The sequence below is a fragment of the Gallus gallus genome, chromosome 20, assembly GCF_016699485.2.
Source record: "Gallus gallus isolate bGalGal1 chromosome 20, bGalGal1.mat.broiler.GRCg7b, whole genome shotgun sequence".
NCBI lineage: Eukaryota > Metazoa > Chordata > Aves > Galliformes > Phasianidae > Gallus > Gallus gallus.
This window is the reverse complement of record NC_052551.1, coordinates 8,056,398-8,077,410: the sequence shown is the minus strand read 5'-3', so window position 1 is coordinate 8,077,410 and position 21,013 is coordinate 8,056,398. Positions and strand designations below refer to the sequence as shown.

The 21,013-nt window shown below is 45.5% G+C and overlaps 2 protein-coding genes across 13 annotated transcripts; one reads left to right on the top strand and one right to left on the bottom strand.

Annotated features, from left to right (window-relative positions):
* Positions 1 to 469: 469 nt before the first annotated feature.
* LSM14B (LSM family member 14B) lies at positions 470 to 13,164 on the bottom strand. 12 transcript variants are annotated; one of them, XM_040650750.2, is made up of 11 exons: positions 12,979 to 13,164; positions 8,600 to 8,763; positions 8,155 to 8,290; positions 7,583 to 7,699; positions 5,608 to 5,778; positions 5,414 to 5,494; positions 4,205 to 4,375; positions 3,868 to 4,021; positions 2,140 to 2,319; positions 2,053 to 2,060; positions 470 to 1,794 (listed from the first exon to the last, which is right to left on the bottom strand). In XM_040650750.2, exons 1-9 carry the CDS (start codon positions 13,097 to 13,099, stop codon positions 2,148 to 2,150), a joined length of 1,287 nt encoding a protein of 428 aa, XP_040506684.1. In that variant the 5' UTR covers positions 13,100 to 13,164; the 3' UTR covers positions 470 to 1,794; positions 2,053 to 2,060; positions 2,140 to 2,147. The 12 variants fall into 12 exon arrangements, 11 of the variants coding, with proteins under 11 accessions (XP_040506684.1, XP_046758970.1, XP_046758971.1 ...); XM_046903014.1 differs by lacking the exon at positions 2,053 to 2,060 and having other exon boundaries at positions 8,600 to 8,857; XM_046903015.1 differs by lacking the exon at positions 2,053 to 2,060 and having other exon boundaries at positions 8,600 to 8,827.
* On the top strand, positions 13,098 to 14,351 carry LOC121107300 (hapless 2-like). Its single transcript, XM_040650760.2, has 2 exons — positions 13,098 to 13,191; positions 13,285 to 14,351. The coding sequence occupies exons 1-2, from the start codon at positions 13,098 to 13,100 to the stop codon at positions 13,992 to 13,994; spliced, it is 804 nt and encodes a 267-aa protein (XP_040506694.1). The 3' UTR covers positions 13,995 to 14,351.
* Positions 14,352 to 21,013: the final 6,662 nt, after the last annotated feature.

The following is a 21,013-nucleotide window of genomic DNA, read 5'->3' as shown; positions in this document are numbered from 1 at the left end:
ACCACAGCCACACAGGACAAGCTGTAGAGGCACTCACTGCTCCATCAGTTCCACCTTCATGCTGTAGTGTCACAGCAGCTGTTTTGCCATTGCTGCTGCAAGCCCCGCTGCCATGCACGCACTATTTGCCAGTAAGAGCCCAGCTCCAGGAGACAGCTGTGGCCACCAAACCAGACGTATTGCCACCCAAAACAAACTCCAATTAAGCTCTACCAGTGCTGGCTGTGCTATGGACAACAGCAACATTCCTTCAGTTGGATGCTCAGACTTCCCATGGGAGCACAGGGTGACAGAACAGTGGGGTGCAGCAGCTGTAGCAGAGCCTTCAGCAGCCTTCTGAAACGCTGTGCACCACTTTCCAGGCCAGCTCAGCTTCCTCTTAGATCTCATGCCCTGCCTGGGGCTCCAACAAGTTGTATGGCCAGATGCTGCCAAGCTGCATGCACAACAAAATAGCAGGAAAACATCAAACATTTACATGTTTATTATAATTACAATTTACATTACTCCAAAGAGCAGCCCCACTGCTATGTTCTAATTCTTAGCAATAAAGTCCTACAAAAATAAATCCAAGCTTTTACAGTAACCTAAGTCAATGCATAACTAAAAAATTCTAGCTATGTACGGGGTTCAGTCATCAAGGTGCTTTTTCAACAAAATTCCCTACCAACAGAAAAGGGACACATGCCTATAGCAGTTTAACCCACTTATTCATGCAAACAAATGTAACCCCTTCCCTCCCAGCCCCTCTCCCCACATACAGATTTTAAAAACAAACAAAAAAAAACCTAAACTATTTACAGTATGGGGGTACAGAGGAAAAATTAAACATGCCCATCTGTTAAGCTTCATTATATGGACTCCCCATTCCTAGTTTAATGAAAACATTCCATAGTGTTCCACCACAGTCTACTAGTGTACAGAAAACTGTTTGCATTTAGTACTATATGAACAAGGTACAAAGCAAGGCAAGAAGCCGACGCTCCGGGCTCCTTGCCAGGCAGCCAATTGCTGCCAGGGGCTCTTCACTCTGAGCACACAAACAGCAGCAGTGCCTGCTGCCCGTCCTGCTGGGGCACAGCACTGCCCTCCATCACCCCCTGACCCTGCAGAACTCCGAGCCGTGGAGGAGTGCCCAGCACCCTTCAACTCGAGGGAGGCACAGCTCTGCAGGAGCCTGCGGTACCTCCGCATTAGTACTGCCTCACAAACAGTCGTACAGTCATTTTACACTACTACATGATCAACAATCCAGTATTCCCAAGTGACAATACACATAACTCCTCAGCACCAGGAGTCCATCCTTTCAGATACCAAGTGCTACTCCACACATGCTGCTGAGTACAGTAAGACCAGCAGCACCAAAGAATCCATTTGGTTACTCAGAACAAACAAGTTAGCTGGTTTATTTCAAGTGAGCTTTGGTTCCATGTTAAAATACCATGATTTAACTTCTTCAAGGGTTCAGAAAAGGAGTCTGACTTTAAGCTTAGACTATAGCAGCCTTTGTGAGACCCGAAAGAAGAACCATGTAAGTTAATCTGCACTTAAAAAAACAAAAACAACAAACGAAAAGACACCCTGAAGAAGGTACCCCTGAACACATTCCCTCTTCCAAAGAATATTCCAGCTGACAGTTGCTGGTCCAAAGTAAGTCCAGAATATAAGCAGTAGTACATGAAGTTCTGTCATTTGAGCTGAGACAGTAAACAATATGAACCATTTTCCCACGTTAGTGCAGCAGTTGGTTGTTTTCTATGTACATTTTCATCCTCTCAGGAGAGATGCAAGAACCTACGCAGGAAAAAGGTAGAATTAGATTTGATATCCACAGGACTTGCCCCAAGGAAAAGCAAAAAGTTCATACCTACATATCAATTAAAACGTTTAGCTAGAAAGTCTCAGCTGAAACAAACAGCTCCTGGTTTTCGCAGAGGAGAGCCCCAGGAACCAACAGATCAACCAACACGTTAGAACTGCTTGTATTTCCTTCCATCACTTAGAAAGATGGATAAACGGATAAGAGATGATAAAGAACTACTTTTCATTTACCTGCAGGGCTGGAGAGCAAGAGGAGGTTGCACAGACAGCTCAGGTAAGGGAGAGCAGTTGTTAACTGCTAAAGAAAGCGTAGCTTACCTGTGAAGTTACACTCTGCCAGTACCAGCTCTGTGAGTGGTTTGGTTCCTCCTTGCTGCCCCGCTACCCCTTCCACCTCGAAACCCACCACGAAAGCTGCGACCACGAAGGAACCGTCCCGACACTCCAAATGTCTCAGTATTGAGTTTCCTTTCTTCAGCCCATGTGGTACGTCTAGAACTGAATGGGACTGCATTCAGGTTTATATTAAACATTAAATAACTCCCACCTCACTCAGCTAGGAAGCCTCAAGCACCCTGTTTTATTGACTAGAACTACAACAAGAACAGCTGCAGCATGAAAACACTAACTCAATTCCTCTGCTAAACATGGGCTTTTTGGAAGTGACAGCTATTGGCTTTTGGCTTTTACGTCCTACTTCCAAACCAGAGAACTATGGAAAGACTTAAGATATGACTGAATGAGGACTTGGGAGCATTTCACACCCAGTCTTGTTTTCCTGGCAAACACAAACTTGAATCCCATGAAGCCCCTCTGGACTCCCAGGTAGGCAGCCCTGTCACAGCTGAGGTTCAGCTACTGGAACAGCTCCACAGCACCAGACTTAATTCCTTACCAGAACCTGCCTACCCCCAAATGCTGCCTTATGGTAAACACTTGGAAGAAAGCTTTGCTAAAAGGAAGCAGAAACACCACCAAGGGAATTTTACATGCTGACATTAAAGGGAAGTTTAACTTCACTGAGCTGCTCATAGCACCAAAGGACAGCAGCAGCAGATGAAGCCTTTCATTAATATTTGCAGTACTTAATTTGATGTTTCTACAGACAGACCTGCCCGAACTCCAGGCTTAGCTTGCTCCTGTCTGCAAGTTGCACCATCTTCAGCACAGCATGATTCTGTTGCCTCCTCCCACAAATGTGACTTTAAACACTTTATTCTATGGGTTCAAAGTCAGGACTAGGAAACAGAATAGGATGCATTAAATACAGCACAGCCAGCCAGAAGAGGTGATTCCCCCACTGCATTTAGCATTGGTACAGCCTCACTTTGAATACTATTGGCTCCACAGTATGAAATCATTACGATGCTTGAATGCACCCAAGGGACAAAGCTGGTAAAAGGGCCGAAGGACACATCCTGTAAGGAAAAGCTGAGGCTCTGCTTGTCTAGTTTGGAGACAAGGAGGTTAAATGACCTCATTGCTCTCCATAACTTCCTGAGGAGGGAAAATAGAGAGCACAGAGACTCTCTCTTCCCCCTAATAATCAATGACAGGACACATGGAACAGCATACACCCGTGCCAGGCAAGGCTTATATACATACTACATCTTCATCAGAAGGGTGGTCAAACTCTGAAACAGGCTTCCTAGTGAGGTAATTGAGGTAAATGATTTCAACTATGTCCTTACCAACATGCCTCATCTCCTGGTTAGCCCTGAAGTGGTTAGGCAGTTGGACACTTATCTTTGTTGGTTCCTTCCAAATCAACTATGCTATCTGAGAACTAGCGATCCTCGTATCCTAGTTTAGGGAAGTGTATTAGTGCAACTGAACTTACTGCTTTTTGTTTGGTCTCACTGCATGAAGCTTGGTAATATCATCAGTGATGCATTAAGTGTGTGACAATACTACCCTCTAAAACCTGTTTTGATTTTTTCCACATTTTCTTCTTGCATTTTGAGACTTCTAGGAAGTTACACCATGTTACACATCTAGAATTAAGCCTAAGGCAGCAAAAAAAAGCAAGCTTAAAGAAATACTCACCTAGACTTCAGTTCTGAGGAGATGTTGTCAAAGAAAGACTTGGATTTATCGTAATAGCAGTTGGGTCCCAGAAGGTCCTCCTCTGCGTTACCATCATTGTTTTGAGTTGCCACTCCAGGGTCCCCTTTCTCTTCCTCTGTCTCTGCTTTGTCATCTGAAGATAATAAAAAGCATTACACTTCCTTGAGGCATACTGAAGACCCATCTGTTCTCTTGCTCCTTCAAACAAAATTTGAGATGCTGCCACACATAATGATGCAATTTCTCAGAATGAGTTTGTCTATGCAAGGTTTACTACTAGCTCAGCAATTCATATTTAAAGAAGCTATAAACAAACCTTTAAAGTTTAGCTTCTTCTTGAATTCTTTGTCAAGTTCCTCTCTGTTGAATTGTGCATTTGCACTTTCAAAGTCGAAGTCGCCTTCAAACTTTATTGTATTTTCCTTCACAGTAGTTGGTCTGTTTTGTCCTCTAGAACGATTTCTGGTTCTCCTGTTTCCCCTGTTTCCTGAAAGCAGGAGAGTTTAAACACTTGGTAACGTGCAGGGAAGATTAAAAGACTTGCTCAAGACCAGAGGAAACCAGGACTGGAATTCAGGATCTTGGCTTCCAGTCCTATGGCTAGGGCACACCTCTTTGAAAGTAACTTCTGAACCTGGCTGTAGGAAACATATTACAGCAATATTTTAACTCTCTGAAAAGCATGCCTGCTGTCAGCCTTACCACTAAGACGGAACACAGCCAACTTCTTTCAGTATGAAAGAGAAAATAAGAGCACCACATCAGGTAAAGCTGAAGGAAAGGTGCAGAGACTATCAACTCTATTTGCTACTCCTCTGCTAACATGTTACTATAATTGGTCTACAAACCTGTCATGATAGGGATGAACAGGTCACTGGTTTCAGAAAACCTACCCAAGATTCACCTACCCACAAAGGGACGCAAACTTTGTAGTTGTAAAGCAGAAACCACACAAAGAAATGATCAGCTTCTTTTTGGAAAAGAAAGAAAACAACAAACTTACAGCCTCCCTTCCACAACACTGCCTTCAAACTAGTTTGAAAGCTAATCTCAACTTCTGCTTCCTGCCTTTTCTCACTTTGTCAGGTCAAGAATGTCTAGTTGAGCTTAGCTTCACTTTCCTTTGACCAATGCTTAAATAGTCATCTCAAGATAACAGACACATTCTAGAGAATCACTGGCTCCATGGCTCCTTCAATTTGAAAGAACACTAGATATTCTTAAACAGGCCGCCCTTCCCAATAAGACGACACAACAGGTTTCAGAGCAATCCAGTTATTGCTGTCAATTTTTTTTTTTTTTTTAAAAACACAGTATACCTCCAGAGCCCAGAGGACACCAGAATTTTGTCCCTGGAAGGTTCTGTATTCCTGTGGCTCCAGAATTTATTTTGTTAGGGAATCATCTCCACATGGCCAAAGGCTTACGAAGCCTTACTTTGGTCTTAGTCTTCTCTCCGATAACATTTCACTGATTCAGCAATATTTGCCTTTATAAACAGGTGTTCAGTGTCAGAGTAACCTACCCGATCTTCTCCTTTGAGGCCTTCTGTTTTCATCATTCACCTGCCCTTGGGTTTGTACAGGCGTTGCCGGAACTGCATCTACTGAACAAGAAAGAAACTTCAAGGCACACAAGAACAAGACAGAAATAGTCTGGCCTTGCTATGCACCTTTGAATGATGCTTGAAAACAGCACTTTAAAGCAGTACATACATACCAGCTGCCTTGGTGCTGCTCTGAGGAACCTGCCGTCCATTGCGTTGAACCCCTGGAGTTACTTTCACTGGGAGTGGCTTCTGTGAATTGATGTTGTCAACGGGGCCAGTCTGGACAGCCTGCTCTACCATGGGGCTTTTGCGGACAGGGTGAACGGAAGGGAAGCCAGCACCTGGAAAGATTGCAATGACTAAGTGCTCCTCAGAAAGTGTGCCAGTGTTACTCAAACCCTACCCACTTCTATGGAGAAAACATCGACCACAGTTATTCAAAACCTTGGTTGTTTATTGTTATAAGCTATGTTAAAGTGGCATATAGGGAAAGCACTACTGCCATGGTTCTGGGCTCACAAATCCAGAGCCTTAAATCAGAAAAACTACCCGTTTATTTCTTAAATGAAGTTAGACACTTCAGGTAAACAAGCCAGGTCAGTCTCCCATAGAGAGCTGATAAGAATATCAAATTTCTAGGTGCATCTTTGGTTATGCAGGATTGTACTTTACATTATATCTGAAGCAAAACACAACCATTTGGAAGTTGCTCAAGAAAGCTTCCCCACTTTGTCCAAAAAAGTTTGCTGCTAAAGCTTCACCACCTCAGCTATATATCCCATTTTGTAAGCCATTTTTTTTAGAAGCCCTTTCACTACTTGAAGCACTGTCATTGCTTATTGCTAGCTTTCAGACAAAGAAAACCTGAAACCAGACCAGGATCTCAAAGTTACCCTTTTAAATTCCTTCTTGGTCAAGGCCAAAGTGTTACCCAAGACTTCTGTTGCTCTTCCATCCAGGCTTATTTATTCACACTACAAAACATGTAAATACTTTTCATGGTTTGGTATACCTTACACCAATTATATTAGAAAGTGACAGTCTTCAGTACTCAGAAGAAATACTGCATTCTAGATTTAATTAGAAGTTCTGGAGCACTACAGGCTTTTGTAGTTATGCATAGGAACCGCTTGAAAGCAAACTTTAACTGAATACACTTTAAGAGCAAGAAAAGTGAAAAAGCTGAAGAGTACACACAAACCAAGCCACTGACACTTCTGGGTCACCCAAGTCCACATGAGATATACCCAGTAGGTAACATCATGCAGTTCCCAGTTATGTACACCTGGAAAACTTGCAAGGAGTACAGACACAGCCTAAGGATTATTCAGTAGGACAAAGCAGCTGTGCAAGTTTAACAAAAGTTTCAAAGCTTAGAAAGAAAACTGAGAAAGCATATACAGACAGATGGCCAAACAGAAAGCAGAAAGTTTCATGCCAACACAACCATACATGCTAATTTAAAAACAGATTAAACTAATTACCATGTTTAAATGCAGGCTGCACCTGGTCTCTCTGCTCTGAAGATGGGTCAGTCTAGTAACCTCTACTCAAACTCCTTCCAAAGTTCTTAAGCACAGAAGCAAGCACCCGGAACTATGTTACCTCTGCTTACCACAACTGAAATTGTTCACTGTTAGTTGTGCTTTACTAGCTGGCAATCTTCACAAGGTACACTGTGCCATCATGCATGAAACATATCCTTAAGCTTCCTAAATTACAGTAATACTCCTCAATGTTCTACTACCCTGTTTATTTTTGAGCAGTAAGGCCACCCGTGATTTAAGCAGTGTGCTTGGCTTCCTAGGAAAGGCCAATTAATTCCCCACCTAATGCCTAAGCTAACACATATTCCTAGGGAGGATGCAGCACAACATCCCTAAACCTCAGCCCTCTCCTGATACTTACACAAGAGGATCCACTGTACTTTACTTTTTCCATTCTCCTGACTCTCTAATTTATACTTCTAGAGCAGGAGGAAGTAATACTTCATGTGATGAAAAGCAACAACAGCCAAGAACAAACTCATTTCACTAGCATTACCCATGTAAGTACTATCATTCTAGGAGGGGGTTAACAAGAACAGATTATTTTCAAGTGCCATGCAGTTCTTCCAAATATTTGGAGTCCTCAAACTGCTGTTACCCTTGGAAGAGAGCTGATGGGGCTCTGAAGACATGTCAGGCTCTGAAACAGGTTGTGGAGACGGAGAAGAACTAGGACTGGAAGCAGCTGCTGATGCTGGAGGGCTTACCAATTTCTCTAAAGAGATAGAGGGAAGAAGAGAAAGCAAAAAGATATATGGATAAGATACAAGGTTGTGTCACATCTGGAGGACTTGGAAAGAGATACAAGAATCTCTAGAACAGCTTTAGAGCAGCTTATTTAATTCCCTTTTGAAACACAAGCTCTTTTCACACATGGGTTGTGCATGTGAGGTATGTCAGACTAGAAATGAACTGACCTCAACTGTTTGTTATTCATATTACTTTCAGAGAGAAGCTTCAGCTCTTTAGTTTCTTTCTTGGGTACATGTGTGTAAGTGAAAGATGGGCCTCCTTGCTATAAGATCATTGCAAAGTTTTTAACTACTTAGTCACTGCTACTTGCAGCCTGACATTCAGTATGGAATTCATTATCAGTTACTGCTATGTGGCTCCAGTGTAGCTGCATACAAAGACTGTACCTTTATTCTAGCAAAGAAAGCTTTTACTTACCTAAACCTAATGAAGCTGCGTACTGCTGGCTAAGTAAAGAGCTGGCAGCAAGTTGGCTGTAAGGTGGCATACCTCTAAACGGGCTGTAAGGCACATGTGGCTGAAAGGATGATGTAGAGGCAGAGCCCAGTGAAGACTGTAACAAGACAAAGTACATTTCCATTTACAGTGTCCAGAAGTCAACTTGCTTTGGCAGTGATTCTTCAAGTACAGCACTATTACCCCTCAAGTAAACACTGAAGCCTTTACCTGCATTCTCAGCCAGTATACTAGCTAGTTTTGTCAACTGAAGCCTTAATACCATTATTCTAAACACTGAAACGCAATTCAAAATCCAAAAATCTGGAATTCCTGGAGACAGTGACTTCATTTTTATAATTCTATACCAAAACGCAGTCTTCCATCAACATTTCACCCCATCTATTCACACTGCAGGCTAACTTACCTGAACAATGGCAGGGTCCTGTGGCAGAGTATGCTGAGCTTTCGGAGGTTCGCAGACAGTGATGTCTTTGATGTCACTTCCTCGAAAAATAATGTATTCATAGATTTCTTCCCTTGGAGGAGCAGGTCTGTCTGTGGGCCGGTCTTCAGTACCAAAGGATCGCACTTTAGCATTACAGAGATTGCTATTAGTTCAGCATTATCTTCACAACATTATACAAGTTAAGACCTAGAAAATTAGGAAGTACACCTACAATACCTGCCAAAAGCAACAAAAAGGTGGGTTACCTCTAGAATCCCAGCCCTCATGTCCCACACATCTGAACCCAAAGACCAAACCTCCTAGCAACCTGCATATATTTGTTCTCAAACTTGAAGGCCAGGATCATAAACCAGTCAGAATAAAGAAGTCTACTCCAAAACTGAGGACTTCCCCACAGTACAATATTGCCACAGTCACCCCTCCTCCCCAGATCCTGTCCCACATATGCATCCAACTGGAGACAACCTGAGACCACGAGGGAGGCCTCTGAAGCAGCAGGGAAAAGTTTCCCAGTGGCTTTAGAGCTCAAATCCATACCTTTGTTTACAGATATTTATTATTAATAATAACAAATTGTCCATCTGCATAAGAGCTTCCTATTTAAACTCTCTCTATGCCACTGGTTTCATATTTAGAAAGCTTTAAGTGATTAATCTAAACCTTAGTGCCTACTGAAGCTTTACTGAGTCTCAGCTATCAGAGCACTTGAGCAGGTACTAACCAGAATGATGTTCCACTTCACAGTGGGAAAGAAGGCTGCAATTGACTGTGTGCCTACCAGGGAGGAGCATAAATTAACTCAATCCATTACACAGGAGGAGGTCAGATTCAGACTTACTACTTTGTTAGTGCAGGAAAACAAGTGGCAGTCACATTCAACACTGGAATATGAAACAGACTAGAGAATGAGCGTGATCTGCATGTATAGAGATTGCCTTCTACACCTCACAGAAGTCTAACAAGTCTGCTAGCATAGTTTTCTGCCTTTATGAAACTTTGCCAGTTCAGATAAGCACCAGCACACATTAGCTTGATATATGCTTGTTGGCCATGGAAGAACTCCAGAGTGGAGTTGCATCAGCCAGTTCTAACAGGTTACCAGAGAAGCACTCAAACTTTAAGTCAGGACACACTAAGTTTGACAGTGCCTTCACAAACTCCATGCTGAACAGACCCTTTGCAAAGACCTGCTGTACCACAGCCTGCAGTCCTGTGCCAGTCAGCTGCAGCTCCCACTTCAGAGCAAGAAAGATAAGTGCAGATGGCCCCGTCACATGGATGATAGTGGACAGAGAGGCACTGCAGCTCCCCCAGATAAAGGGTAGCAAGAATTGGATCAACTCAACCCCACTGCTGAGCATTCCCAGCATCCTGCAGGCATACTAACTTATCATGGGTGCTGATTCTTTGTAGGTAGGAATACTCAGAAGCCTTCCTCAGATGAGGAGCTGCCTTCAGGTGGTTTCCCTAAAAGCAGCAGCTAATGCTGCAAGCAATCTTCAGGTTTCATCTGTTCCATGTGGAGACGAGCTCACAAGGAGCATTAGCTCAGTGTATGGCAGGTCAATGCCAAACTCTGTCCCATTTTGCTGTTGCCCTTTGGCACCTCAGCTCATACCTAACTGGTCCAAGTACAAACTGTCAATTGCTCCCCTTGAACATAGCCTTCCATTAGTAACTAGGGTATAAAAACTCTTAAGTTATTTTAGCTCTCCAGCTGCTGTTTGATCATATTACAGCTGCAACCTAGTCAACTAGAAGCAGATTATCAACTGAAAGTGATACCCACAGCCTTTTAGACACGAACCATACCACTGATATTCCTGTTCAAGATTAGCTTATTACAGCATACAGCTCATGGCAGCATACGCTAAAGCTACCCAGGAGCTACTGCAGAATCCCAGAGCTAGCTCAAAGCACAACTTCTCTCAACACCACCATCAGCCTGCTGGCTTCTAAGTAGAGAAACACATGAGCTGTGAAGTCCAGAGCTGATCAGGCAGCCTCTCAGTTGCCTGGTCCCAAGGTCTGTAACTAGAAGGGTAGGAAAAATTATGTCCTTATTGTAGACAAAACAGCAGCGATGGCATTTGTGAGGCCTCCAGGAGCGGAGCACACCCACTCCCTGTATCTGAAGTGTTTAATGATTTCTGGCACAACACAAAGCACAGCTTGGAGTTTCTGTGGAGGTCTGAAGGGCTGTCTCCCATGAAGAGTTACAGTGACTATTGTTTACAGATGAACAGGAAATCAATCCCACGCTGTGCCACAGTTAGTGTTTTACAACAGTTTGTATTCACATGCAGGACTCTGTAGAGCTCAACCACTAAAGGGTCAGGAGGCACGAGAAGAGAAGAGAGCGGACGTCTGGAAAGCAACACTTCCACAGATATTTCCTGCTTAAAACCTAGAGTTCCTTCAGACGTGTGCAGGAAGGCAGTGGTGCTCACTAAGAACAGGAGGGCAGTGATGAATTGCGTGATGGCCACTGCTCATAACTGAAGTTTAGCATCTAACAACACAGACAGCTTTCCAGCAGCACTGAAGCACGTGGAATGTTATCCAAGGAGCTGAGCTGCTGCACGTGCCAGGATTCCACAGGAACAACATACAAATCAATTGAAGTTTGCCTGCTCTGAGTACGAGTCTGAACCAGATTCCTTCCCCCAAAGTCCCTTTCAACCCAAGTTGTTCTTCACACTATTTGGATGAGAAAAGTCACAAGAACAGTACATGCAGCATACATTAAAGTCTCCCGAACCTTTAACACTGGCATGTGGGGCCTGGCAATTTACTTGCTATCCAGACAGTGCCAACTGCACATCAATAGTTCAGTGCTCCCAACCCCTCAGAGATCTCACGTTTCCAACTGCTGTTCACTGTGTTGACACCGCTGTCACTGCTGTGTTCATAATACTGACACCAATCTTGATACAAAGTCTCTGATTTTAAAAGCCCTCTGAACTACAATGGCAAGCAGCCTTTGCACCGCCAAGTTCAAAGCAGCACTTTTAAGTGAAAGAAAAATGCATTTCTCCATACACTGCAACTACTTCTTAAAACTCCAGTTCATCACAGCTGAACATTACGAGACCAATAAATACGAGTGCTGCCAGAAACATTATACCAAGCGTGTGCTTCCTCACACCATCAGGCATTTCAATCGCATATGCCTTTGAAACACAGCACTTCGGCTCTGCAGCAGTATTACATGGAAGCCCAAACCGTGTGTGAAGCCACCCCTGCTTTCTGCTGAGCAAAGGTTGAAGGCCTTTCTGTGCATACAGTGAAGGAATTGCATCCTTCCCACATCCTGCTCCTTAAAGCAGCTATCTCTGGACATTTAGAGCCTTGGAAATGTTCATTTGTGGAAATTCGGGATAAATCCCATGTTAAGCTTTAGAACGAACACCAATAGGTGTCAAATGCTCACGTTCAGTATTACACCAATATCATCACACTGAAATCCCAGATCGTGGCATAGGCTGCCTAAAGCAGAGCTGCGAAGCAGGCAGTAATTCCAGCAGACACACTTGAGAGACAAAAGGTAGTTGGCTTCTGTCGAAGGTCTGAACTCACAGAGCAGAGAAGGACAAAGCTGGGGGAAAGGCACAACCGATACATTGGAGCAGCCAATCTGGGCAGCAAAAGCAGTATAAAAACAAGACCTTGCCTGAGAGACTAAACAAGATAGGGCAGGCTTTTCCGAGAGCAAACACAGGAGCTCCCAGCACAGGTGGCAATCGATTCCAGATCACGCCGGCGAAGCGGCAGATACAGATCGCCGTTCCTACGGGGGAGCGGAGCGGCGCGCTGGGTGCGGAGCGCCGTGCCCACGTGCGGACATCCCGCGTTGCTGCGCGCAGCGCTCGGGGCGCGGATTATCGATCCGGAGACGAACAAAGGCGGCCGCCGCGGCTCTGCCCTCCCCGGCGCCGTACCCCGCCGGGCCCAGCGCTGCCCGCCAGCCGCCCGCCGCAGGGAAAGGCAGCCCGAGCGCCGATGCGCCGCGTTCGTTTTCGGACGTGAGCGCGGAGGGACGGCACGGCCGCGGCACGGCTGCCCTCCTGCCGAGGAAGGGAACCTCGCGCGGACAGCGGGGCCGCCCCGCGGCTCTCCTCGCGGGGAACCCCCGCCCGCACGGCGAGGCGGCCTCCAGTGCTGACTCACCGGCAGCCCGCGGCGCTGAAGGCGAGCGGCTCCCACCCGCGGCTCCGCACAGCCCGCCTCGGCCGCGGCCCGCGAGGAGCGCCCGGCCGCATTGTTCGGCCCCGCACCCCCCGCGCCGCCCGGCCCGCTCCGCCCCGCCGCTCCGCTCGGGCCCAGGCCGCGCTCACCCTTCGCCAAGGCCACGGTGGAGTTCTCGGTGTCGATGGTGTAGAGGATGCCCTCATAGCGGATCTGCGCCTTGGAGATGAGGCTGATCTTGCTGCCGATGTAGGGGGTCCCCGAGCTCATGGCGGCGCTCCGAGGGGCCGCGGCCGCGCGGGTGGCTGCAGCGCCCGCCCACGCACACTGCGGAGACGGGAGCCCCGCCGCGCGCGCCTTATGTAGGGCGGAGGGAGACGGGCTGCGGGGGGCGCGGAGCGGGGGCGTGCTGCGGGACCGCCGCGCATGCGCGATTACCGCCCGCTATTGACCAGACGGGAGACGGGGTCAGACGCGGAGGGTGCGGGGAGGGGAGGGGAGGGAGTGGGGGGGGGGAAACCCGGGGCCTGCGTCACGTGACGGGAGCTGCCACGTGCGCGCGGGCGGGGCGGGAGGGGGCGGGGCGAGAGCTCGCGGCCTTCCCGCCGCGGCCGAGGGTGGCGGGGCGGAGCCGCGCCGTGACAGGGCCGAGCCGGGAGGGTTTGTCGCGGAGCGCGGCCGGGGGATCGCCTCAGCTTCCCCCGCAGCCCGGCTCCGCCTGAGGGCAGCTTTCCCGCGCTGGAAGCCCCTCCCGCCTCACCGCGGCGCTCCCCCGCCGCGCCTCAGGCGGCCCCGAGCCCTCCCGCCGCTGTCTGCGCCCGTGGTGCCGTGGCGGTGTTGTGGCAGCTTTGCAGCGGTGTGGTGGCGGTGCCACGGCAGCGTTGTGGCGGTGTGGGAGCGGTGTGGGAGCGGTGCCGCAGGCGCAGGGCGCGCAGCTCCGCGCTTTGTTCGGCACGAGGCCGGTGGGCGCGGGGTCCCACACGCAGGCGGGCGGGCGGGCCGCAGCCGGGCCGGGAGCCCTCAGCGCTGCTCTCCGGGGACTCTCGCAGCCCCTCGGCCATCTGCGGTCAGCGCGGACATCTGGCAGGCAGCTGCAGGAGGTGAAGGCGGTGGGTGGGTCGGATCGGGGCCGGCGGGTCGGAGTGCGCGCATCTCGGCGACGTGAGTGACTCAGACGAGCAGGGTTCAAAAGCGGCAGCTGGACGGGGTACGGCGGGAGCCGTTGTGAAGCGCGGAGACGTTCGGTGGGGCCGCGCACGGCCGTCCCTCGGTTACACGTCTGCGGTCAGCCGTACGAAGGACGCCGTCTGCAGCCCGCGGGTTCAGCTGCCCGTCACAAAGCTCCGCTTCCCGCGCAGCGCGGCTCTGCAGGTGCCCTCTGACCTCGGCTGCACAAGGAACGCACGCCTTCCTCCCTGCTTTCTCCTGCGGACAAACGTGCAGTCTTTCTCTTGTTAGATTTCCAGCGTCTCAGCTCGGAGACGGTTGCTAAAATATAACAAAATACAAACGATTCCATATGTATATGGATTGGGCGGGCTATATTTTGGAATAAGATCGGCCTTCGAAGTCAGCCTGCCTGTCTGTAGATGTTTATCTCAGCCTGAGGTACAACCTGTGCAGAGCAGAAGATCCCTTCTTACTGTATGCAGTAAATGGTGCCCTTCGCTGGGCAAAGTATTCACTACAATCTTCCCTGACGAAAAGACCCGTGTAGCTTCCTTATATGAGGAGTGTCTATTTTAAGAATGTGGAACCGTTCAAACTGAGAAAAGGTAGGGTGAGAAGTAACAGTAACAGCAGCAATAATGATAAGTGCAGAGTTCAAAGGCGGACACAAGGAGTTGTTTAGAATGGGTGACATGATGTTAGGACAGATGGTGTAACTGAAGGTAGAGGAGCAGTACTTCCTCTTCTGGTGTATATTTTTGTATTTTTGTGGGGTTTTTTGATGGCAGCACAGAGGAAGGGATCATCCCTTACCAAAACAACTGTGGGGATGTTGAAGGGAGACAGTGCACAAACGTGGCATGAACTGTTCACAGGGAAGGAGTGATGTGTACCCATATGGAATTCTAGTTGTAATCATCATGGCCATAAATCAGCCTGTCTCTGGAAGATACTCTTGTAATTAATTACCTCAGTAGCTGAGGTACCTCAGATGAGTATCTGAGAGAGGTAGGAATTTCTTTTATGCTGTTGTAGACATTTTAGAAGTTGGCAGGGGGAAAAATAACCAGAGATGGCACAGGGAAGGCTACAGAACAAATTATATAAAGGCAGAAACACATCCCCCCCTAGGACAGGGGTATCCAACTTTTGGACTTGCCTGAGCCCCATTGAGTAAGGAGCAATTGTCATGGGGGTGCATATAGAATATATAAGATAGTGAATGTATATAAGTAACAAAACGTTTTTATATATTTTTAAGTAAGACATAAAAAAGGACAACAACAACATAAAACTAGGGGTTAGACACGTGTTTAACTAAGAAATGCAAACATAAAAGGAGGAGGTGCTTTCATGGGTTAGGCTGAGCTTTGTACAGATGCACACTCTTTGTAGGGCAGTTTCAATATTTGAGATGAAATCTTAGCTGTTTCTATATGTTTGTATTGAAGTGCACATTTTCAGAAGACAAATGGCAATGTATCTTGGCTCACCAGCTGGTGATTTGTACATGGATTTTGGAAGATGGAGGTAATCTTAAGAGACCCTTTCATAAAAATGGGTAAATGGATGTTGTATGTGATACAAAAAAAAGGTTGGTGAAGCTGAAGTTTGCAGTTTGGTCACAAAAACCGAAGGATGAAGTCTCATAAGCCAGACCTAGATTCTAAAAAAAGATGTTTAGGCATCTGTCTTCCATTCAGATGAGTAAGAGAACTCAGAACTAAGTTTAGAAATAATTAGGACAAAAAAAGAGATAACTGTCTATCTAGGACAGTGGGGAGCACTGAACGTAGCCTGAAATACAGAGTTCCATTAGGAAAAATCTCTGACTGTTTGTTTTGCTGCATAGGCTGCTTTGTCTGGGGTAGTGGTATGGTGAAGCCACAGGATCACAGAGTGATTGGGGTTGGAAGGGACTCTGGAGATCATCTAGTCAAACCCTCTGCGCAAGGAAGGTCCCCTGGAGCGCAGTACCCAGGAACGTGTCCAGATGCTTTTGTGTATCTCCAGGAAAGGAGATTGCACAGCCTCTGGGCAGCCTGTTCCATTGCTCGGTCACTCTCAGTTTTTCCCCGTGTTCAGACAGGACTCCCTGTGTTTCAGTTTGTGCCCATTGCCTCTTATCCTTGCAGTGAAGTACAACCCTCTGTGCATCCTCACAGGTGCTCTGAAATGAGGGGATGGGATCATCAGGTTTCCTCTGGTGTGAGATCAGAGACCTTCTTGGTACGCTTTACAGTAGTCTCAGTGCAGAGATGGAGGAGCAGCCAGGAGAACAGCCTGACGCACTGCTTTGTGGGCAACCTTTTCAGAACAAGATAATATGTTTTGGAGAGCACAGGTTGTTGCATTTGGTTCATACTTCAGACCTCTAGATGTTTCAGGGTGTCAGATTTTACCATTCCCTGTGTAGAAGTCTATCTTTACTAATTGGGTTTGCCTAAAACTTCCAGAAGTCTCCATAGCAGTGTTTCTTTAAGAGCTCCTCTTGTTTTAATACTTCTTTCTCTCTCCACAAAATATGGAGTACATTCAGGCTATCAGAATTGAACAATACTTACCTCACTGGGACTGAGGCCTGAATAGGGCTGAACCAAGATCCTGGTGTCCAGTTCTTGCTAGTGCAAACCAAATCACAGGGCAACATACATCACTAGGCTGAGAATACATAGGAAGAAGGTCCTTTATTAGATGTGAAACAGGGACCACATTTGCATTAGTTGTCTATAGTGGACTCTGTTGTCGAGCCAAAGAAATGAACCTCCCTCTCCTTATGTGTGTTACAAACAACTACTTGGTTCTGCTTCTTTCTGTTAGCTAGGTGATGTATCATTTTACCCAGACTCGGCAGTATGCTGTTCTTTTCCTGCCTAACATCTGCTGCAGTTTTCATAGCTTGAATTGCTCTTTGACTAGTTGTAAAAGGCATGTTTCAGAAATGTCTTTAAGGATGTGAATTATTATTCACCCTTTTCTTCTTCCTTTATGTTTGTTCTTTGACTTCTTAAAAAAAAAAAAAAAGAAGTTCAAAGTTTTAATTCATGTTTATGTTAAAAACCAAGATTAGTAAGGCTGATTCATAGCAATAGGATTTTAGTGCTGTTTCAGAAAGTAATTTATTTTTGCATAACAGTAACTGGCATTTAATCTCCTTCATTTTTTAGAAGCTGAACTATAAATCAGTCTTCACTCATGACAGCAGTGTCTCTGGCAGGTTGGTTCTAACTGGCACATCTCCTTACTGCTGTGCTATTGGTGTGCGTTCTGTCCACATCCACCGGAAAATTTGGACATTTACTGTTCCAAAGATTTTGCATTGTTTGTATTTCATACCCTGTTTTTCTATTACTTGTTGTACGGAAAAGATTTTCTTAATACACTTTTAAACCACATTTTTTTTTTTTTTTCTGTAAAATAACCTTAATGGTAACACCTGAGATACAGGATTTCAATTTTCACACTCATTTCATGTAAATGTGCTCGGCTTTTTTCTTCCAGAGAGCCTCACAGCTTTGCCTTGGGCTCTCCATTTCACAGAGCAGCATTTACTCTGCTCGTGACATCACATGTGACAAACTCCTAAACTTGTAAAGGCTATCTGGGAAGTAAAGTTCTTATTAAGACATTTTGAACAAAAAGGTTTGTGCAAGTATAACTCAGAGCAGAAATTGGCCTAAAAAAGTTTCACATTTGATGAAGCATTAAGAACCAGAGGTGGAGTTGAGAGTGATGTTGTGAGTTAGTAAAAAACATATTTTAATATAAGCTGTATGAAATCTGTTATTTGCATCCCCAAGAGAATGAACTGGAACCCAAGAATGACAGTGCTGAATGATTTCCAGTAACTCTCTGAAACGATTTGAGCAGTAATAGGATAACAATGCTGTCTGTGCAGGTCAAGAAGCAGGTGGCTTCTTGCTCCACCCAGATACAGGAGAGGATGGTACACCTCCTGCAGGAGAGGTGGTCCTTATGAATTAAAAAGTTTGGAACTTAGAATGCCTAAAAGCAGACAAATGGCAGGAGAAGGTTTAAGGGCTCTGTTTTCTGTGACTCGTTATGACTGGGTAAGAGCTAGCACGTTTATGATCACGCCAAAACAATACGTGTTCCAGTGTGTAACTTGACATAGCTTTTACGGTCACAAGGAAGTTAAGTTTGAAGAGTTCTTATTGGGGATGCTGCCAAGTCGTGCAATTCTATGTAGACTGCTGCACGTGAAGGAACAGTAATGAATGAGTGAATTTACTGGCCCACTAAGCTGTACAGAGCAGCAAAACTCGCTCCCTTTTTTGCTCTGCTGAAAATAATTAAGAGAAACAAGGTTTACAGTTTCATAAAAACAACTGGACTTTCTTGCAGAAGAACATACGAACTGCTACTTCCCTAACTAATCATCTTCTCTAAACGAGACATGGTATTTCTTGCTCGCCATTTTGTCCTGTTGTTAATAAGTGATTAGTTTACACAGATGGATGGGTTTACTGTCCTAGCTAGAAAGTAAAGTAACAATGACTCGCTATATAGAACTCTGCAGTAATGAAGGAGTATTACAAGTAACCTCATGCAGAAAAATTGACAATAAGGAATAAGTTAACATAAAAAACTTGGCCCTCCATCTGGAGTATCATTTCCTTTGGGTTGGCAGGTTTCCCCATCTTGTGTTATGAGAGATAAAATATTTGTCTGACTGCTTCAGAAGTCGCACTGGTTTCTTCTGTCAACTGTGGGAACTCATCCCATATTTAACTGAGTTATTGGATTAGTTCGGAGTTTCAAAAATGAGCAAAAGCTCGTTAAAGGAATAGGGGCATGGCCTTCAACTCTGTCTCTGATAGGGAGGATATATTTTAGGTAGAGTAAGAATGTAACCTATAGTCTGGATTAATATCCCTGACTGTTTTGTACTGCTGGAGAATTCAGAAGAAACCAACAGTGCGTAATAGCCTTTCTTGCTGTGCTTTCATTAAGTCTGAGGCAGCCCAATAAAGAAGCTACAGCATGATTTATTTTAATCAATTAATATGGAGAATTCATTAAAATAAACTTGGCAAAATCTTACTTACATACTTCTTGCATTCCAAATCCACAAAATGTGAAGATACAATCTCATTATAACCATCAGAACAAACCTCCTTTACTACATTTCTTTCATTTTTTGTCTTTACACTGTGCTGTTCCCGTACTTCTATCTCCACTGACTTTCCAGTTCAGTGTATTTTGTGTCTGTTTTCTTTATAATGTCACTAGGATTAGTTAGGTTGCTCTTGCCATCCCATACAGCTCAGTAAGAGCACTTGGCAGGCTGATGAGGGTTGGAGTAAGGAGGACAATTGAGCCATTTCTGTCACCTGAAGGCGACTTTCAGAAATGCTTGCACATGTGATTATCCTTCCAATTAAAATCTACAGGAATATGGATCTTGATCTATGTGTTTTACGTACACTGAAAGTTCTACCATCTCTGCCCTCTTAATCCTATTTGATGTTTCCTATTGCTGAGCTACATGTGTATCTGAGCACAAACACGATCCTCTGTTTAAATAACAACTGTTTAAAAAGAGGAGTACCGTGGGGCTTTTAAATGATTTAGATAAGGGCATAGGAACAAAGAATGCTTCCAGCTCTGTTTTGTAACTTGCCATCTCTAGGCATTGTGACAAAACAAATGCCAATCACATGCCAAATATTTTCATCTACAGCAACTGCTGTTTCACAGCTGACATGGCACTAACTGTACCTGTTCTTGGGACTGGCCAAAACCAAGCAAGATGAAGATTTCTCTTCGATTCCTTCATTTATGCTTCATTTCATTATGTTTTTGTTTGTTTGTTTGTTGAAGATGAGTGAGTGGAGGGCAGCACCTGAAGAAAGAGGATAAAGCTGATTGCCATAACTGGCTAGCTGTTAGACAGCAAAAACTCCTTCTGAGGGTGCAAAAAGGCAACAGCAAAGAAATGTCTTATAACTGTATTGACTGGAAAAGTTCAAGCAGACTTCAGCTCTCCAGGGAGCTCCAGTTGTAAGTGCACACTGCCCTGCTTGTGATACACAGAACAGAGAGTGCAGTAACATCACACCTTCTGGGTTCCTATCTCCTGTGGCTTTATCTGATACACAAAGGAGCATATAAGGGAGCATAAAAACGGGGGGGGGGGGGAGAATGGCTGTTTACAAGGGTGGATAGTAATAGGACAAAGGGGGAATGGTTTTAAACTGAGACAGGGCAGGTTTAGAATGGTTTTAAACTGAGACAGGGCAGGTTTAGGTTAGATATTAGGAGGAAGTTTTTCACCCAGAGGGTGGTGACGCACTGAACAGGTTGCCCAAGGAGGCTGTGGATGCCCCATCCCTGGAGGCATTGAAGGCCAGGCTGGATGTGGCGCTGGGCAGCCTGGTCTGCTGGTTGGCGACCCTGCATATAGCAGGGGGTTGGAACAAGATGATCTCTGAGGTCCTTTTCAACCCAGGCCATTCTATGATTAGAAGGATGAGGAGGCAACGCATAGCAACACATTGGTGTCAAGAAAACAGTCTGTATGTTGGCATAGACAGGGAACTCTTCTTGTGGACTTTGAATCTCAGTTTCAGTCAGACCAACTATACCTTTCGGAATGAGCTGCTGACAGCTAGTTTAAACTGTAGCTCACTGTTTACCTCAAGCCGATCACTTTAGTAAACACCGTGTTCCTTTTTCCCAAGGTATTGATTGGCATCTCCTATGTTTTCCCAAATACACTTTGTAGGGAGTAGAGAGGAATGAATTATCTTTTATCAGGTAACTGTATTTGCAATTGTTGTAGCTGATAGTGGCAACATGTAGGAAAGTTGAACTTGGAGGAGGACTAGTAAACAGATTATCTAATAAAAACAGCATGAAGCCAAGGAAATTGCATAAAGCCTATGAGTGCATATAGTGTAAAACTGGCAGGAATATGTTGCATCTCAAGAGATCTCACAGAGTCCAGGGAATAAAGAAAATCTACAAGGAAGACAGTTTTTTTCCTTTTCT